The 20,873-nt window shown below is 34.9% G+C and overlaps 1 protein-coding gene across 5 annotated transcripts in view; it reads right to left on the bottom strand.

Annotated features, from left to right (window-relative positions):
- The window catches only part of MKLN1 (muskelin 1), a 390,326-nt gene that overhangs the window by 121,034 nt on the left and 248,419 nt on the right, over nt 1–20,873 (bottom strand). For 4 of the 5 annotated variants that reach the window (XM_057504770.1, XM_036909011.2, XM_036909012.2 and 1 more), the window contains 4 exons: nt 19,239–19,381; nt 17,886–17,974; nt 13,114–13,223; nt 10,235–10,427 (listed from right to left, as the gene is read on the bottom strand). In XM_057504770.1, the coding sequence (XP_057360753.1) occupies nt 10,235–10,427; nt 13,114–13,223; nt 17,886–17,974; nt 19,239–19,381 (535 nt within the window). Of the gene's footprint in view, nt 1–10,234; nt 10,428–13,113; nt 13,224–17,885; nt 17,975–19,238; nt 19,382–20,672; nt 20,694–20,873 lie in introns of those variants that run through there. The other variant, XM_057504771.1, reaches the window with a different exon arrangement.

Below are 20,873 nucleotides of genomic sequence, written 5' to 3'. Positions count from 1 at the left end.
GTCTCCAGGTCCAGTGCTAACCTCATTTTTTCCTTATGATTACAACTATAATGAATAAACACATTTCATACAGTCCTAACTAGGCACAAGCTGTTCTTGTCTGCAGTAGTGAATATACTCTTAAAAGTACATGATTAGAAATGAAACTCAGAAAGGAAGCTTTTACCAAAAAAAAGAAAGCCTAAGTTACAGTACTGCTGTCTATACTCAAACTTCTATCAAACTCATTTCTCACCGAAACAAAGACTACATCTAAAAGAAAAAAATTCAGCCACAGAGCATGAAACTTGTAGAGCATGAAAGCTTTTTTTGATAATTCAAAAATAGTAATGGCTAGGTAAAAAAGTTTTAAAAATTATGCATTTCGTGGAAAATACAGTCAATGATTCTGTAACATCTTACTACATTGATAGATAGTAACTGCACTAGACAACGTGAGGATTTGAGAACATGGGTAACTGTTGAACCACTGTGTTATATATTTGAAAACAACATAAGATTGTATATCAATGATACCTTAGTAAATTTTTTAAAAATATGCATTTCAGCAGTTTGTTCAAATTATGAAAAGAGAAATACAAGGATTACTGCAGTTTTACTACAACAGTAAATACTGAGGAAACTTAAACCAGGACAGTAAAGAAGAGTGGTAAAGAGTATGGATTCAAATCTTAGCTCTGCTGTTTACTAGCTATGCTGTGTTGAGCAACTTACTCAATCATTCTCATTTATTAAATGAGGATAACAACAATACTTAACCATAGAAGGTAGGCATGAGATTATGAATTAATTCATATACAAAAGAGGAATTTAGAACTCCTCTTAGAATTAGTTCATTTAGAAGAGGAAATGACACCTTCTGAAACCCTCCAATACATGTTATGCCAACGATAATGAACTATACTTGGCAGAAAACTAACAATCTTTCATGCACAAAATGAAAAATATGGCACAAAGGCAAAATGGAGTTAAGAGAAGGGGGAGCAAATAGGGTGTGGGAATGAAAAAATAATCTATCTTGAAAGAGCTGGCTTTGAAGAATGAGTTCGAAGTGAATAGTGATATAAAGGAAAAGTAATCAAGGAAAGGAATACAACATAAAGGCACAAAAGTGTGAGGAAGAATTATGGAAAGAAGCCATGTTTCTGGAAGCAGTCTGGGAGACAGGTGGGGGGAAAAAAGGGAGAGATTTTACATTTTGAGTACTGCTGAGAAGAAACACTATCCTAAAGGAAAAGCACTATCACAAGGAAAAATCTTGCCACCCTAGAACACAGCCCTGGGTCCAGACCCATAAGAATCCCCTTAAAATAGGTAGGGAAAACTCATCTCATTCAAAGATAAATGCTACTCAAAAAGAATCAAGTCAAGTATTATACAAAGAAATAAAAAGGAAAAGGAAGAAAGAAATGTGTTAAGTGGGAAGTGAATCTGATTCAACAAAAAATGTAGGCATGCAGATGAAAACGGCCAAGTATTTTTCCATGAATATAAAAAAAATTCAATAAGCTATAGAACATGAGCACAAATCAGAGATAAAGGCAGTTGGAAAATAGAGACATAAATAGCTGGAAATGATATAGCAAGATAAGAAAAAGAAATAAAACATGAGTTGTCAAGAGTTGAAGGAAAAGAGGAAGAAAAAAATGAAAACATCACAGAAATGAAGGTCAAAGTTTAAGAAAGAAGATCCTACTAATACTATAGTAATGGAAATGAGATAAAGGATTTAGGGAAGCTTGAATAATTCAACATGGATGTGCAGTTAAAAAGGACAAAATGAGAAAATGAAACAAATACAGACAAGACAACATAATTTTAACTAAAAGGAAACCAAAATACAGAATAGTTAACAAACACAGCTGCCACACTGGAGTTTCCCTGTTAATATGACTTTAAAATAATCTAAAACAAATATAAACTATTTAAACAGCCATAGAAACATTACATTCAAAGGAACAACAGGTGAAAATTACAGTACATTTCTCAATAGCAACAATGGAAACTAGTTAACAGTGGAATGATATCCAAAGTGTAACTGAAGAAAATAATTGTCAACCTAGAATTCACCCAGCAAAAACATCTTCAAGAGAGAAAATTTCAAGCAAACAAAAATGGAATTACTCTGCATTAGAAGAAATTCTAAAGGATGCACGTAAGCCAAAGAAAGATAATCCTAAATATAAGATCAAAACAAATAGTAATAAGAAGTAAACAAAAAGTAAGCACTTGGGTGAAGTTAATGAATACTGACTGTACAAAATAAGAATAGTAATATTTTATAAGGTCTTTGAATATGGTTATCAAAGTATAACAATAGCATATGAGTTGGAAGGCAAGTAAATGGGAGTTAAAAGTCCACTAAGTCTTTGTATGGGAAGAATGAAAAGGTACCGATGAGTTTTGTTAAGTATGTATACTTGTTGTAATTTCTAAACCAATCATAAATAAAATATAAACAGAATACATTACTTCCAAACAGAAAGGAATAAAAAAAAGACTGAAAATAAGAGACAACAAAAAAGAAATAAAATATATGAACAAAGTAATTAAAGTAAAACGTAAGCTTAAACCCATATATTTACCAGTAACTCAATCATGCAAATGAAATAGATTTTCAAATCTAAAGAATTCTAACAGAACAATCAATCTAAATCCAAAACACACACAAAAACATGAAAAAATTAAGTGTATCTTAGAAATGCAATGGTAAGTAGAGCTGAACAGTTTGAAGGTTAAGAGTGATCTCCATGCAGCTGAAAATCCACATATACCTTTTCTGACTCCCCCCAAACTTAACTACAAATAGTTTTACTGTTGAATGGAAGCCTTATTGATAACATAAATAGTTGATTAGCACATATTTTATACATTGTATTATATACTGTATTCTTACAATAAAGCCATAGAAAAAAGAAAAAAATTTTATGCTGTCACAAATCTCCAAAATATTTGAAAAATTTCATATATAAGTGGACCTGCACAGTTCAAACCTTCGTTCTTTAACAGTCAACTGTTTATCAGGTTTAACAACTGTTAAAAGGAAAGTCAGAGGCCCAAGGAAGGCACTTGAGGTGGGCCAGGCCACCCAACCAGAGCTTAATTACTAGCCTAATTTTGGTTTTAATCTCCCACCGAAACATAGTCTTAAAGTCAATCAGGAATTTTTTGGTCAGCAGCAATGGTGTAATTTGTCACATCAGCCCTCTCTGACTCTCCCAGAAGATTAGGTTATATGCATGATAAGACTCTTGCTCTTCCCCATAAGGGAGGGTGACCTTGTCTTAATCCCTTCTTTTCTTTTGCTAAAAATTTCTTGCTCCATCCTCCTGTCTATAAAAACTTCCATTTTATACAACTCTTCAGAGCATTTCCCTACCTGCTAGATGGGATGCTGCCTGATTCATGAATCACTTAACAAAACCAATTAGATCTTCCTATTTACTCAGTTGGATTTTGTTTTTTTAATACATCAGAAAATCAATCACTATGATTTCATATATTAATAGGAAAAAATCATATCACAAAAGGTAGAGAAAAAGTGGTAAAATGCAATATCCATTTATAATATAAACTAGCAATCTAGGAATTTGATAAAGGATCTTTTAAAACCTTTGATTAAAAATTTTATTTAACAGTGAAATGTTTAAAATATTTCTTTTGAGATCATGAACTACACAAGGCTATCCATCCACTATTATCATGTCACCTCAACCTCATATCCTGGCCAAAAGAGTAAAAACAAGGGGGAAAAAAAGCCATAAGGGTTGAAAAGAAAAATGTGCCATTGTAGGTAAAATTGTAACATTTCCAGACTATCTTGCCTGGCTTTAGTGCATTTCCATATTGTCAGGGGTGGAGAGAAGTTCATCTCCCTATCAATGGGTAATTACCCGGGCAACCAAGGGCGTGTCTGAACCTGAGAGGTGAAGGGGAGGGCTGGTGTTGCTTCTGCTGGAGCAGGAGAGAGAGAAGGCCCGGACTGGAGTTTGTAAGCAATAAACAGGTTTTAAACTTATTTCTCCCTTTGACTGATTTCAGTTTTTAGAGGTATTTTGCTCTGGGATTTCCTTTCCCCGGACTTACACCTGGCGCAGCAGGGTTCCTCTGAACCTGAAATCTGTTATAATGAGTGCAACCTTTGAGAGGGCTGCACCAAGAAATGATGGGGAGCAGTGGCGCTCACAACGAGGGACATGTGTCTACACTCATGTGGTCGTGGAGGTGCCACCACCACTGCTGGCCATGCCAATCCCAGGCCGTGGCCCAAGCCTAAGTTTACTGCTTCTGCCACTGCTGCTGCTCCTGCTGCCAGCCAGAGCCTGGTCACAACTATGGAAAGGAGAAGAGGTCCAGGTCACCTTGATAGAGAAGCGACTGGCTGCTGTGTACCACGCCTTGCTGGCTACAGAGCCCATTGTTGGAACAGCCCCGACCAAAGTAATAACCCCACCTATCCCATCGTGGGGTGGGTGAGAGACTGGACCCACGGGCCACAGAGTGGTGTGGCACAGATACCTACCGTATATCATGGGACTGGCCATTTGCCTTTGGCATCCCCAGGGAATGATGAAGCAGACACACTGGCCCAGGTGCTCTGGCCAGAAGGAAAGCCTGCCTCTGATGTGGCCCAATGACTGCACCAGCATTTGTTGCACGTGGGGCAAAAAAACAATGTGGGCTGTAGCCTGTCAGTGGGGCTTGCCATTGACCTTTGAAGAAGTCAGCAAAGTGCTCTAAGAGGGCCTTACACCGAGTCCCACAGCACCATGGGACAACAGTAAGGGGGCCAATACCCCTTGTCAGGTGGCAAATAGCCTATATTGGGCCTCTGCCCATATCAGAAGGACGTCGGTATGCCATGACTTGTGTGGACACAGCTACTTGACTATTGGTGGCTTTTCCTGCACATCACGCAGATTAGCAAACCACCAAGAGGGGCCTGGAGCGTTTCTTTGCAGCCTATGGCCAGCCACAGGTGATTGAAAGCGATCACAGCACCCACTTTACTGGACATGCCTTTCAAGAATGGGTGCAGCTTTAGGAATAAAGTGGAAATTCCACATACCATATAATCCTACTAGGGCCGGCATGATAGAGAGGTACAACGGTTTGTTGAAATCTGGCCTGAAGTCAGACACCAATAATCTACAGGGTTGGTCAGTTTGCCTATGGACAGTGCTGAGGCATTTGAATGAGAAGCCCCGTAAAGGAGCTTTGAGCCCTGTGGATATGCTCACACACCTTGCTGCCTCTCCTATACAACTGTATGTCCAAATGAAGGAAGAGTTATTGAAGCCACAATATGGCCAGCAGAGCAACATCCTGCTGCCAGCCCCTATTGCATTAAGCCCTGGAGAGACTGTTGAATGAACCTGGCCCCCTGGACATTTTGACACATGCACCAGCGATAGCTAGCCCTTCTGGCACCTTGAGAGAAAGGCCTGGAAGCTGGCCTCCTGTGTATTCCTGGAATAACAGCTGAATGGCCCCCAAAGGTCATGGTAGTGTGCCCAAAACGTCCAGGAGATAAAAGCATCTTGCAGGGAAGTTTTATCTTTATGGCCAGTGCATGTAGCTCCCATAGCCCTATATATTGACCCATCTGTAACTCCCACAGGGAGTGGGGTGGAAGTCTGGGATACTAGACCAGGACGAGATCCCATTCCTGCCACTGTTTTATCACAAAACCACTCTCTTGCATGTATCCTACCTGATGGACAAGATTTGCCTATGTTGGTGTCATTAAAACATGTATCTTAGTGCCATTAAGGTTATTTTCTCCTACAGTCCTTGTGGCCTGAATGCACTCCCTGGCTGCAGCTGCCGCATGATGATTGCTCTGAACCCTCAGCTACTGCCTGCCTATGGAATGGATGAGCTATGGACTTAATCTGCATAAGACTTTGAACCTAGCCGAATCCTCCGGTTTGAGAACTGTCATAATTTTATTGCTGTTGCTATTGTTATGTCATTAATCTGATCACAATGCTCCAGTTTTTTCGCCTAGGGACCATTGCGGAAGAAGGGGAATGAGTAGATTGTAAAGTGAGATTCCTGGAGGGGTGGCCTCTGGGTAAAATTGTAACATTTCCAGAATATCTCGCCTGGCTTTAGTGCATTTGCATATCCTCAGGGGTGGAGAGAAGTTCATCTCCCTATCAGTGGGTAATTACCCGGGCAACCGAGGGCATGTCTGAACCTGAGAGGTTAAGGGGCTTGCTAGCCTGCTGGCTTCTTCCACAGCAGAGAAGAAAGACGGCCTGGGACTGCAGTTCCTGAGCAATAAACGGGTTTTAAACCTTATTTCCGCCTTTAACTGATTTCGGTTTTTAGAGATATTTTGTCCGAGGATTTCCTCTCCCCGGACTTACAGTGATGATGCACAAATACTTTAAACCGAACAAAAATGAAAACACACATAGCAAAACTTATACAGCTAACACAATGTTTAAATGGAAACTTAACACCAAGTGACTACATCGCAAAAGAAAATCTCAAATAAATGGCTTCAGCTTTCATTTTTAAGAAGTTAGAAAAAGAAGAGCAAATTAAAACCAAGTATGTAAAGTGTAGGTAGTGTGCTATATGACAGGCAAGTTTTTTGCTAATGCCATGAGGGTCTCTGGCCCAATGAGAGTTTCACAGTAATCCTTGCTACTAGTACAATTTTAAAGTATGAGAGCTTTAGGGAGATAAAAACATTTAAAAAATGAAAAAAAGAAGTAGAAGAAAGGAATAAAGATATAAAAGCGGCAATCAATGAAATAAACAGAAAAAAAGACAAAAAAAAGTAAGACAAAACAAAGAAATCAAAAGCTGTTTTCTTAAGCTAAAATTATAGATCTCTAGCTAGACGGCTAAGGAAAAAAAAAGACAGAGATTACCAATATCAAGAATAAGGTATGACATAGAGGTATTAAAAGGATAATAACAGAACATTACACACAACTTTATTCCAGGAAATTCACTGATTTAGATGAAATGGACATATTCCTCAAGAATATGAGGAAATTATGAGCACACTACCAATGCTCATTCATGAAGATACATAGAGTATAAATAACCCTACAGCTATTAATAATACTAAGTTTGTAGTTAAAAATCTTGCCTCAAAGGTAACTCCAACAAGATTTGAGATCTCACTTAAAAAAATTTTAAAGAGAGGGAAATAGGTCTACCATACAGTTAGCTATTACTGCATAAACAAAGGGGTGAGAACGCACAAATACGAGCCTTCTTTCTTAAAAAAAAGAAAGGAGGAGGGGTGGAAAGGAGATCAAGGTCAAATTTTTTAAATACTTTATTAAACTTTATCTCTTCCTCATCTCATAAAAACAAACTTTTACTTCAATAGGCAATTAAGATAAATACCACAAAGGGAGGTTTCCTTTGAGAATTTACTGTTCCTAGGTAACTACTTTTGCCAATCATCACTAGATTCTTTTTTCCCTGACACTGCCAGCGAGGAAGTGGAAATGACTGGTTTGGGAATCATCTCTAATGAAATTAAATGTACATTTAGGGATGTTTCTTGGCAAATAGGAAAAGCCTATTAGAGATACTTTCTTTAAAAAAATACCATACTTTAAGAATGTACTAATATAGTAACTATACTAAAAGTAATTTTTGTTTCCTCCAGTATAAATTGCTTGGTAGAGGGTACTTTTGAGTTCCTAGTCTTTTATCCTATTTAGCAAGCAGGAACTTCTTGCCCTTCTTTGCTATGTTTTTACAAGCAGAAGCCAAAAATCTTCACAGTGTTTACTTCCTTATTTGTCCAACAAATCATCATCAATGAAGTCAGCAGCAAAGTGAACAACCCTGCAAGGAATGTTTATTAGCTAAACACAGTTCCAAGCCAGCTGAAGAGTACAAAAAATACGGCTTGACTCTAAGTATCCAGAACAGAGTTACTACCAATTTTTCCTAAACTTGGTTCCTTCTGAAAGCATGAAGAATAGGTTAGATCTTTGTAGTACTGAGATGCACTTGATTTTAACATCTTCTTAAATGAATATATAGCTAAAGAGTCAGTTACAACTGTTTTTAGCCTAACAGCTACATAAAGTTGCCAGTGGTTTTTATTGTTATTACAGTTTACTGTAACAAAATGCTAAATGCTTTAAAGAAAAAGATTTGAAACAAAAAAACTCATAAAATTATTGCCTTCTTCATCTTTGTAATGTAAAAAAATACAGAATTCATTCTTAGAAATGGCATACATATATACAGACATACACATATGTATATACATACATATATATATATATATGTGTGTGTGTACTTTGGTGGCATTATAATGGTTTGGTAAGAAATTAATCATCATATATATTCTATTTTGTTTATACTCCAAAGCATAATTTTTAACATAGTAATTATTTGCCAGTATCATCACCAATTAAATAAGCAGTAATAATGTACAAAGCTGAGAGGCAGTTCTGTTATTATAAAGGAATGAAGCCGAAAGCAATTCATTTTAAGCTAACTTTAATTTATAAACTCAAAGAAGGCAATACTGGTGGTGTTTTCTTCAGTTATAAAATATTCAAAGACCAGAATAGGTGCTTATGGTACAAAAAATATTGTGGAACCAATATCTGATAAATGAGTACCTAATAACAATGGATGATAACAGCAATGATTAAAATACATAAAAGCAGAACACTGTTTCTTTCTGTTAAAAGATTGACCAGATTTCATTTCACCAACTTTATATTGAACAGTAAGCTGTTTTTACTCACAATGCTTCTGACACCAAATGTCTTTTTTGCTTACACCAACCACTTTTCTGATTCTCTGACACCAACTGGGTGTCCAAAAATTCAATTTAATACTGACACTATCTATTTGGAGTTAGCATCAGACCCCACAAGTTAAAGGCTCAGTTCCACAAGACTATCCCCATTTCATATGCCAATTTGCAAATCCTAGGCCATCTGTACTTCTGACTCACTGGATGGATATACATTGGGGGTTCCCACCACCTCCCTCAGGTTTGATAATTCACTAGAGTGAATTCAGGGAAGTGCTTTACTTCTGATTAGCAGTTTATTATAATGGACACAACTCAGGAACAGCCAAATGGAAGAAAGGCATAGGGCAAAGTACTGGGGGCAGGTACGCACATGTGTGTGTGTGTGTTTGAGCTTCTATGCTCCCTCAGACACATCACCCTTCCAGCACCCTGATGTGTTCATCACATGGAAGTGCTCTGTACTCCACTGTTCAGGGTTTCAAAAAAAACATTGGCCATCATTGACTGAACTCAATCTCTGATACCTCTCCATTCCCCAGAGGTTGGGGGTGGGGCTGAAACTTCCAGCCCTCTAGTCACATGGTTTGGTCTTTCGGGGGATCTGAAGCTATACAGAGACTCCAGCCAACAGTCATCTCAACATACAAAGAACACTTTTACCCCTCTACAAATTCCAAGGGTTTTAGGAGCCACGTGCCAGAAATAGGACAAAGACCAAAGATTAATTTTTTTTGTACCACAAGCACCTATTCTGGTCTTTGTCCCCATTAAAGTTGCTGTGGAAGATTTTTTGTTTTAAAGGATGCCATTCTATAAAACAACAGAAGAGATCCTTTTTTAAAATAACAAAACAGATTAGTTGAAGTATTCAAATGTATGACATCCTCCAGAACAACTGTCTTGGGAGATTGTATTATGTTCTAATGTTACTTTTTGCAAGACCAGATTATAGGCCACCCAAGAATATTAGCAATTATGTAGCATTCACATCACACAGAAGATGTTTCCAAACCAAACCTCAGCCATTATAAATATCTACTAATTTTTTTTTTTTGGCTTATCCAACCATTTCTTCTCCCCAAATCATACCATTAAGAAGTGACAACTTGTTATCAACAAAAATCCATATAGAAATAGGCCATTAATTGTGAAAATAACATCAAAAGCCCTTTTCTAACATGGTTTAGAGCTAGTCAATATTAGCATTCCTAATGCATGGTTTCCCAAGGTAACAACTTACATTTAGACAGGTGAGTCCAAGTATGTTTCTTTTTTTGTTTTTCAAGTCTCGCTACCTTATGGACCTATGTTACATAAAAGAAGTCCCTATAGTTTTTACAGAATAAAAAGACAGGGGGGAGAAAAAAAGGAAACCAATGACTGACATAAGCCTATATTCTTTTAAAAAAACTGTCTCTTATATAATATTTGAAATCATCCTAATAGCCAATTTAAGTTTATATGTTTATAACATACCATTTACAGCTTTTTCAATCAATTCTTCACAAGCATCAAAATCACCCTTTAACACCAGTTTATCATGCAGATCTGTTAACATGGGATGTTCCAGGGCAATCTTAGTTTTCTTTTGCAGTGATTCAAAGGCCTCTGTATAGTTGTGTTGCCTGAAGTGTTTTAGGCAAAGGCGAATGGCTTCCTGTTCACGGTACTACTGGAACACAAGAGATAGTAGGAAAAGAAAACAAATGCTTAGTTATTACTGAAGGAAATAATAAGTGACAGTGTAAAATAAAGTGAGCATTTACTATGTGGTAGGCATTTTACTAACCCTATTCATTAGTTATCATTATTGTTTCCACTTTTAAATGGCAAAATTGAAGCTTAGTCAATTGTAATAACTTGCCAAAGGCCACAAATATGTAGCAGAAAGATATGAAAGTGATGAAGACATAAATATATGTACAGGCATATATTCCAAGAAAATGAAAGATATAAAAAGACAAAACCAGACCTAATTCTAGAACTTTCAAGATAAGTCGAAAAACTGTTTACCAAAGCTCACTTAAGATTGTAAACATTAAAACTTCCACAGCTTTTACTAATCAGATTTTAATGTTGGTACTGAAAGCACAGAAACCATTAAATAAGAAACATAAACTATATTGTGCTTTTTGTTCTTGGTTATCAGTACCAAGTTATTAAATGACAAATGTGGTCAAATGTTTATATATTTTAAATTCACAAACAGGTTTTATGACTCAAAATCATCAGAAAGACCATTTAAACTTTATGATTTTTTTCTAAACTTGGGCTACCTTAACAACTATGAAGTAAAAATCTAAATGAATTATAATCCAAAAAGACAATGTTCAATTTACTAAATCTGTCCCCGGTAAGATGGCAAAAGTACCAGCTCATCTAAGGAATTCTTTTTAAAAACTTTAACTTCAAAAATATGAGATCTCTACAAATTTCCTAAATAAGAATTAACAAAATAAACTGATGATACAGAAACAAAACATGATAACCAAACAAAAATATGATTTACTTATAAGCATTATCCTTTAGTAAGGCAAGAAAATCAAATACTACCTCTTAGGAAGATTTGTAAGACTTGAAACACAAATCAGTTAATATTTGCCTGATTTTTTAATTAATAAAATGTTATCAAAATACTTTTCTTTAAGCACTATAGTTAACCAGCTTTTTTCCTCTTCAAATAACAAGTGTGATTCTACATCCAAACTAACTTTACATTATTAGTTTCTTACTCTTCACCCTCAATATAAAAGATTTATCATTGCTATCTAGAAGCAAATTAAATAGTAATACCTTTTTATCATGTTGGCTTATTTAAGAGTCTGAATTACATCCATATTTAAAATCTTCCTTTAGGCACATATAGATATACAGTAGAAGAGGATTTATGATATAACAATTTTAATGCTTTCAAAAAGGCTTAAAACTCAAAAAAGGTGAAGAGTTACCTAATTTCTAGAGGTTCATAATAAATACAGATAACTTAAAATGTGAACAAGGTTAAACAACTTTCTCAAATATAATGTCTCCACAATGTTGGGGAAATAAGTGATACTTGCATCTTCCTACAGTAACAAGAGACCTGTGTGAGTATATTAAAGGAAACACACACATCATAGGCTAAAGGGAAAAATTTGCTTAAGTATCAGAGAAGCTTAATCACTAATTTTTTTTAAAAGAACCAACTGAATTTAGAAAATTTTTAAGTACATAACATTAATGTGCATAAATGTGTAAATGTATTATGTGTGTAACACCATAAGGGTGATTCTTAATGTCTCAAAGTATTGGCTCTACCTTGAAAGAACATTCAGTATTACAAGCAATCTAAGAATACATGAAAAATACAGAAAATATTAAAGTCAGCACTTATTTTAAATTGAATATAATCTAATACCAAAATAAATTAGTCAAACATAAAGTTCCTCAATTAAGCTGACCAGCAAAGAGCTGACATTCCAAACAAAAAACCTAGCAAGAATCTATATTGCTTCCCAGTCTCTTATGAGTACATCAGTTCCCCTCTACTTGCAAATGAAGCTATCAGAAAGTGGTGATTAGACTAAAGCTTTATCGACTTCCTGCTAAGAAAGAAAGTCCCCCCAGCAAAAAAATTAGCCAGAATAATCAAATGAATATATATCAAAAACAAAGATGAAGCATAAAAGGTGCTCAAAAAATAAATAAATAAACAAAAAAGACCTATGTATCAGTAATTTATGCTCATTTTTTTCAGGCCATATTGATTATATAAAATGACCTTTAAATAAAATTATTAAGCATCATATTTATTACTTCCTACATGCACAAGATTACATCTTCAGAAACTATTTCAAATTCTTTAAAAGGTAAAGTACGTATTTCTATTTTACTAAACACACACAATGGAGGAACATATTAAAAAAGCAATTTAGAACCAAAACTACCCAACTAAAAAGTTGTGTTTAAGTATTTCTATAAATATAGTTTAAAAACAAAATTCAAGACCAGATGAGTATAATACTACAATAGCAGACTCTGCAGCCAGACAGCCTGAGTTTATATACTGGCTCGAGCACTCTACAACTGTGTGGCTTTAGGCAAAATACTTATTAACCTCTCTGTGCTCCATTTCTGCATCTGTAAAATATGGATAAAAACTGTACCTATCTCAGAGAGAGGTAATGAATGAAAAAGTTATAAAGCTTGTTTAGCAGCTGGCACAATGTAAATACTTAATAAATGTTAGCTAATCATTATAATTATTAATACTAGTCTCCATATTTTTTATTATTCTCTATGAAAACAAGATTAACACAATTCTCCCTTAACAGGCATTAGAAACATAAAATCATGATTTTAAAATACAGTCCTACCTTGCTATACCAGTTGAGACAGGGTTGTACTACATCAGGATCATCAATGCCACTAAGTTCAACATACCAGATGCTGAAATTAAAGCTGGGTCCCCAGGATAAGAGTGGAACTTTGGAGAGAAACAAAACAAAACACAAAAAAAGAAAGAAAAAGAAAAGAAATTAACATTGTTCAAACAAAACTTTATCAAAGTAAAAATCACTATTCAAGCTTATTAGGATTCATTTAACAAATTTTATGAACACTTTCAATATGCCTAACACTGTACGGTTAAGTGGTGGAGCTACAGCAGCAAGAACAAAAACAAAAACGATACCCAAAACAAAACAAAACTAAAATCCCAAAAGACCCACGATCCATGTCATCATGAGGTTTATTTAATTATAAAAACACTGTAAAATAAAATTCAAAGTGATCATTTATATATCCCCCAAAGAACAGGACCAGAGATAGATGATTTAGCAGCCAAATTTTACCAAACCCACAAGAAACAATCACTATATAATTTGAACTGTATCAGGGTACAGAAAGAGACTGGAAGTTCAATTACTCATCAAAGTGGCATAACCCTGGAAACAAAACCAGACAAGAAAGGATTTAAGGCCAACCTCAGCTGTGAATGTATATTCAAAAATTTTTTTTAAAAGGTGCAAAAAAATTCTACCAGGTTTTCATTGAGAGAAAAGGAAAGTAAATCACTGGAGCAAATGAGTATATCCAAAAATCTCTTAAGGATTCAGAGGAATGAAACACAGGATGAAGACAGTTATTTCACAGCAGTAATAACAGAACAGAACAGGTTTTTAATGTGTCATCCATGGGCTCCCAGGGATCCCCACAAAAGGGGGTCTCGTTTCAGGAGGTCTCAAGTGGTCAAAGCTCTTTTATAATAAGACTAGGACTTTATCAGATTTTCCTTCTTTCTTTTTCTACTGTACTGACATTTCGACATTTCCACTCATGTTGCACTGGCAATAGTGAGTAAAATGGCTGATACTTTGGAAATGCCACAAAAAGAGGTAGCACAAAAGTGTATTAATATTCCTTAATATAACACAAACTGCACTGTATTCCTCTTCATCACACACTTGCAATTCAGAAAAAAAAAATTCATTCAAGAATGTCCCTGAAAATACAGTAAAAATTAATTTTAATAAATCCCTAAGTACACATCTTTTTAATATTCTGTGTGACACAACAGGAAGTACACATAAAGCACTTTTGCTGCATTTTTTTAAAGCATGACCACTCAAGGCAAAGGACCTGTACAACTGTTTGAGCTGTGAGCTAAAATTAGCACCCCTTCACTGTGCTCCCCCACAGGATACCACTTTTTCTAAGAAGAAAAACTGACAGACTATTTAAGATTATTTAGATTTGAGTGTTTGCCAAACATTTACCTGTCATTTTGAGGAAAACAACTGACAGTATTGGCTGCCTAGGATAAAATTCAAGCTATTAAGGGAATATTAGAATTTTGGAAAAGTGAGCTTAACTACTTCCCAATACTTAAGACTTTTCTGATGAGACTGGTGCTGACATATTAAGAAGTGTGATTTTTAAAATATCACATAATGAAATGTTTCAACATTTGGAAAACCTGTGTAACTTGGTGAACAGTATTTTCTAAATTACCAATGAATGGTGTTATAAAACCATGCATAGATAAAAGATTAATTAGAAGTGCCAGATAGGTCAATGAACTTTAATGTAACAGTGTAAATAATGCAACTACCTTTAAGAAACTAACACTTGTCAAGTTTTGATGAAGTATCAAAACACATCTATCCTATCCGATGTCAGGCCTACTGATTTCCAAGTCCACTGCTCATTTTTAGCACATCAGACTCAATGAGAAGCTAAGATGTACTAGATCAGATACTTTTCTATATGTCATCTACAGGAAGTTCTAAGTGAACACAGACATATAATAACCAGTCATTATAATGTATGAAGGACTCCTGGGATGTTTAATACAATATGACTTTCTGTTTACATGTACAAACAACAAAAATCTCAAATAGTTTTATTATACCAACAAATACTAAATTATATCATTTTGTTGTTCATTTCTTTATGTAGCAGTACCATTTAACAAGTTTATCTACATTATACAAATGACCATCAAGTAGTTTAAGAGTAAGAATAAAATATAAAGTAGTATTCTAAACCCAGGGTCCTATGAACACAGTCTAAGTGTAACCAGACATTAGTTAGAGATCTCAAATCCATTCTCAAGTTCCAGGTCCAAGTTCAATAAAATAAGGAGAAAAAAAATTCCGATTTAAAACATTTATTAAAATCTCTTTAGTAACTGTTAGTGAGATTTCTTCTATAAACCTGATGGCCAACAGAAATATTACTAGAATAAAATTAGTTCTAATTCTTAGCACCTTTCAAAGAATATTGTTGGGAGGGATGTTAGTCCATCTGTAACAACATATATTACAGATGAATGAAGAGCATAGTTAATTTCAAAGAATATTGTTGGGAGGAATGTTAGTCCATCTGTAAGAACATATATTACAGATGAATGAAGAGCATAGTTAATTTTTAACAAATTGAAAGGATATATAGCGAATGAGCAAAATGATGTACACCCATTTCAATGATTTCTAGTGGCATTAACAACACTAAAGATGAATATCAGGTATACTATGTATTGCATGTCAGAAATCTAAATGTGAACTAGAGCTCCAAATACATGTTCTTTGTTCCCCAATAAAAGATGCCTTTGCTCCCACCTCAAATAAAAAGATTAGAAACTCCTAATACTCATCCTAAGGCTAAGTTTATATTCTAGGAATCAACCACCAGTTTTCCCCATGGGACAATCAGATACAGATATGATCAAGATCAGTGTCTCTCATCCTTTTTCACAATGGAATGCATAGAAAGTGTTAACAGTTTTATGGCACACAAGGGTAGGAGGCTGCCGAGGAGGCTGCCGGTTCTGCTACTCTAGGATCAAGGGGTGGGGAGGAGGGGTGTGGTGTGGTCAATATCTCAAGACAATGAAACACACTGTGGTACATTTAATGTGCTTTGGCAGTATATCACTTGGGTAACTCTTGTCTGGATGGCTAAAACAGCTGTTAGAAGATGCTAGTAATTTTAAAATCAGGTTGTGGAAGATCCTAGAAATTAAAGATTAACCACTCTGAAAGGGTGTATGCATTCTATAGAATTAATAAGTAAGCACTTAGCACAGTAAGTGGCATATATAGCAAATAAATGCTATTATTATTAGCTATTATTACTATATTAAAATTTTCCTCTTAATAGTATACTTTTAAAATGTCACCTTTCCATATGCTGTCTTGAAGGGCCACCATCAGGGCACCCTCCAGACTTAGTATTTATTCCAGACTTCGAAATACTGAGCATCTGGAATGCAGGCCAAATCCAGATGGAGCTGAAGCTTTACCCAGACACTTCCACAACCATCCTGGCCACAAAAATTTTAAAAACCTACAGAAATCCAATTTGCTCCGTCTACCAAGAACTAGAACTCCCCATATCCTTCCAAGTACCTTCTTCTGCCTCACCTTGCTAATGTCCTCACACAGCTGTTATCTTGGCAATGAATCAGGATGTAACCATCTAGGTATGTGTAAACAATATCCTCATCCCATTCTACTTTCTCTCATCTCATCTAATCTCCCACTGAGGAGGTAGGTTTTCCCTTCCAAATCTTTAACTTGCTCTCTCAAATCTGTTCTCCCAATTAATAACTCTGCTTCTTTACTAAATATTTTTTACTTACAGGCCTTACCTGTAACCAAGGATCTTCCTAAGGCCATCTCCCAACTTCCACAATTATTCTAAAATCAGTTTTCCTCTATAAGTAGTCTTGATTAAGACCTCAGATATTCTTTTGGATTAACATGACTATTTGACTCAATGAAACGAACAGGCCAACTCACGACAGATTGGCAAATGACTATGAACTACACTGCTTGTTCCAAGACAGGAATTTTTCTCCCAAATCAAAACTTGACATTCTGACTTTCATTATTATTCTTTGAGGAATCTGATTCACTTTCATCCCAATTTTACCTATTTTCAAATTTATGCAATATGGATGGAAATTAACAGATTCAAGCCTGCAACTCTATCTTCTAAATAAAAAATCCTAAAGAAAAACAAAAAATCCTAAAAATATTAATTTTGAGGAGACATTACAAATACTTCCTTAAGCTACAACACTTTCTAAATAAACACATGCCTTTGGTAGTATTTTTCAAAAATTAGTTCACAACACATTAGTGGTGGGTTTAACCAACATTTCACTAAAAAAATGAAATACAAAGTTAACAGAATAGAAAGTAACCATTACACTCTGCCCTAAGGAATTAATTGTTATTTAGTTTTTGAATACTATGGCTGTAGAACAATGGATAAATCTTCCATGGAACAATCAAGGAAATCAAATCACTATAGCTCACAAAATCTTCTAAGGAAAAAAATCTTCAAATGAGAAAATATTTGGAAAAGGTTCCACTTGAAGTAACTGTCACTTAGTTACAGATTTATAAAACAGGGGTTCAGAAATTTTTTCTTCAAAGGGCCAAAGTGTAACTTGTCAGATATGACAAGTTTTGCCTTTGTAATGCACAAGCAGAGAGACATTACGTGAATAACTGGCAAGGCACTGTTCCCATAAAAATTTTATTTAAAAGGGGTCTTACAGGATTCAGTTTAGAGGCTATAATTTGGTGACTGACAGTGTAAAAAATTTATTCCTGTTCTAGAATGCTAAAAACCTTACCTATTTTAATGAATCGACAAGGGAACATCTGTTCATCAATTTTATGCTTCAAGGTAAATGTTTCTTTGTTATAATCGTTCTTTAAGCCACTGGGGGGAAAAAAATACAGTTATCAAATCTGACTTCATAATTTAGTAAACATACTAAACAAATCATACTCAAATCTTAAGGTTACACCAGTGCTCAAAATGTATGACCAAGACAATGTAAAGAAGCAGCTGAACATGAGACTATAGGTCAAAACTTATACATTCTCATCAACTGCATTATAACTATGTTTTCTTAACTATATGAGAACTAATAAAAAATATTCAGTATTAATTAAAGACTGTGGCTACAGTGCATGGAAACATGTGATAGGGTCAAGTGTCCCCAATGCATAACTAAATGTAACAAAATATTTAAGCAATATGAAGAAAATGAAAAAATCAAGTCACACTCATATCTGACAAGTTAAACAGAGCCAAATATTAGAATTTGTCAAAAAATTAAGTTTTTCAATTCTGATTAAGATACCAATGTTCCTTTCATAGCTCAATAAATTTTCAGACCACCTTACTCCATTGGTTTAATAGCATCCATTTTACTCTAAGTAAAAATAACCCGTATCACCTCTCCAAGTAAACAACTAGGATTGACACAAGTATTTATGGGAAACTCACTTGCTTTCAGGTTGTCTTATATCCTAAAATACTTTCATAACTTAAATGCTGTATAGATGTAATATTTACTTATACCAAGTGTTGTGCTATGGGACTATACCATGTCACAAAATACTCTGAAACAATATGGCTTTACTGTCCATTACACTGACTATCTGATTTTTCATTACCTAACAGCCAAATTAACATTTTCAATCCTGGTGGTCTATGTTGCTAAAAAACTCAAAATTTACTGATCCAAGTGGCAGGCACTATGCTAGGTGCAGTCACATACCTTTTATCTTTTTAGTCTCCACATTATAATAGACTCTCAGAATTTATTACTTCTGGATTAGGGCAATAAATCTTAATGCTTTGGAAAGAGTCCATACTTTTATAGCAAAAAATTTTTTTAACCTGAAAGTACTTCTGAAGTTACCAACAGTTCAAAAATAAGACTGAAAGGAAGTAAGAAAAAAAATCCAAATAATTATATTCTTCTTTCGTAATAATACTAATTAGTAACTGGTGGTTAAAAGAAAATCTAACTCAAACCACAATATTAAAACAAAATACTAGAAATAGAATGTAGGAATATTCTTTTCTTCCTGGAAAGAAAAATCAAACCCTGTAGATTTAGCTATAAAAAAACTAAACTAAGATTGCAACTTGTTCAGAAGACAGCTTTTTCCTCCCCATAATGATAACTCACCTGGACAACAGCTCTGTCATATTCTCTTCATTCATTCCACCAAACACCTTAAATTTCTTCAAATTGCAGACATGAGTCTTCTCATATTTTCCAAATGTAATATTCTGGACTATGGCTGGTCTTTCAAGCTTCAGAATCAAGTACTAAAAAAGAAATGACCAAATCATATCCTCCTCTGTTCAAAACAAATAGTTAAGACAACTTTAAAAGTTCAAACTTTGGACAAGTACAGAAGGATGTGTAAGCTCCATCCTGTCCATCCTGCACTGGCAGACTTCTTTTTTCTTAATGCTGAAGAACATTGTACAACAGCCTTATATAGGTTACCATACCATCATCACTTTTCTCCAGGAAACTACATCATCCTCAACAGTAATTGAACAGGGGGGAAAAAAAGGACTAGTGAGATGACTTCTAATTAAGGCATAACATTCAATAAAAGATAAAATAATCTATGAATAACCAAATAAAACAAGATTAGAATGCAAAAGTAACAATTACATATTCTCAACTACATTTGAATAGCAAATTCAGTTTGAAATGAATGATCTTTTCAAATCAGAGATTTTGTTCTGATTTGAAAAGATATATGCACCCCAATGTTTATTGCCACATTACTTACAATAGCCAAGATATGGAAATAAGACATGTCCATCAATAGATGAATGGAGAAAGAAGATATGGTACATATACACAATGGAATATTATTGATCCACAAAAAAGAAATACTGCCATTTGCAACAACATGGATGGACTTCAAGGTGCTAAGTGAAATAAGCCATGGGAGAAAGACAAATACCATATGATTTCACTTTAATCTGTTACACAGAGCCTGCCAGGCAAAAAGGCTTGTGAAAAATGAACACCACTGTGTATCCAACATAGGAACACCAAATATGTAAAACAAATACTAACAGAATTAAAGGGGGAAATAGACTTCAACATACTCATGTTAGGAGACTTAAACACACCACTCACATCAATACATCAACCAGACAGAAAATAAATAAGGAAACAGAGGCACTGAACAATATATTAGATCAAATGGACTTAAAAAGATATCTACAGAACACTCCACCCAAAAGCAGCAAGATACAAATTTTCTCAAATGTACATGGGACATTCTCCAGAATAGATCACACACTAGGCCACAGAAGAGCCTCAATAAATTCAAAAAGACTGAAATTGTATCAAGCAGGTTCTCGGACCCCAATGGTATTAAACTAGGAATAAATTAAACAAAGAAAAAAAAAAGACCTACAAACACATGGAGGCTAAACAACATGCTTCTAAATAATCAGTGGATCCATGATCAATTAAAACAGAAATCAAGCAATACATGGAGACAAATGAAAACAAAAACACAACAGCCCAAATCTGTGGGTGGCGGCAAAGGCAACTCTAAGAGGAAAGTACATAGCAATACAGGCTTACCTCAAGAAACAGGAACAACCACAAACAAACAGACTAAAATCACAACTGAAGAAACTAGAAAAAGAAGAACAAATGAAGCCCAAAGTCAGTAACAGGAGGGACATAACAAAGATCAGAGCAGAAAAAAATAAAATTAAGAACAAAACAATATAAAAAAAAAAAAATCAATGAAACCAGGGGCTTGTTCTTTGAGAAAATAAA

The sequence above is a fragment of the Manis pentadactyla genome, chromosome 7 (genome assembly GCF_030020395.1).
Source record: "Manis pentadactyla isolate mManPen7 chromosome 7, mManPen7.hap1, whole genome shotgun sequence".
Taxonomy (NCBI): Eukaryota; Metazoa; Chordata; class Mammalia; order Pholidota; family Manidae; genus Manis; species Manis pentadactyla.
The sequence above is the reverse complement of the archived record's forward strand: the minus strand, read 5'-3'. Positions and strand labels throughout refer to the sequence as shown.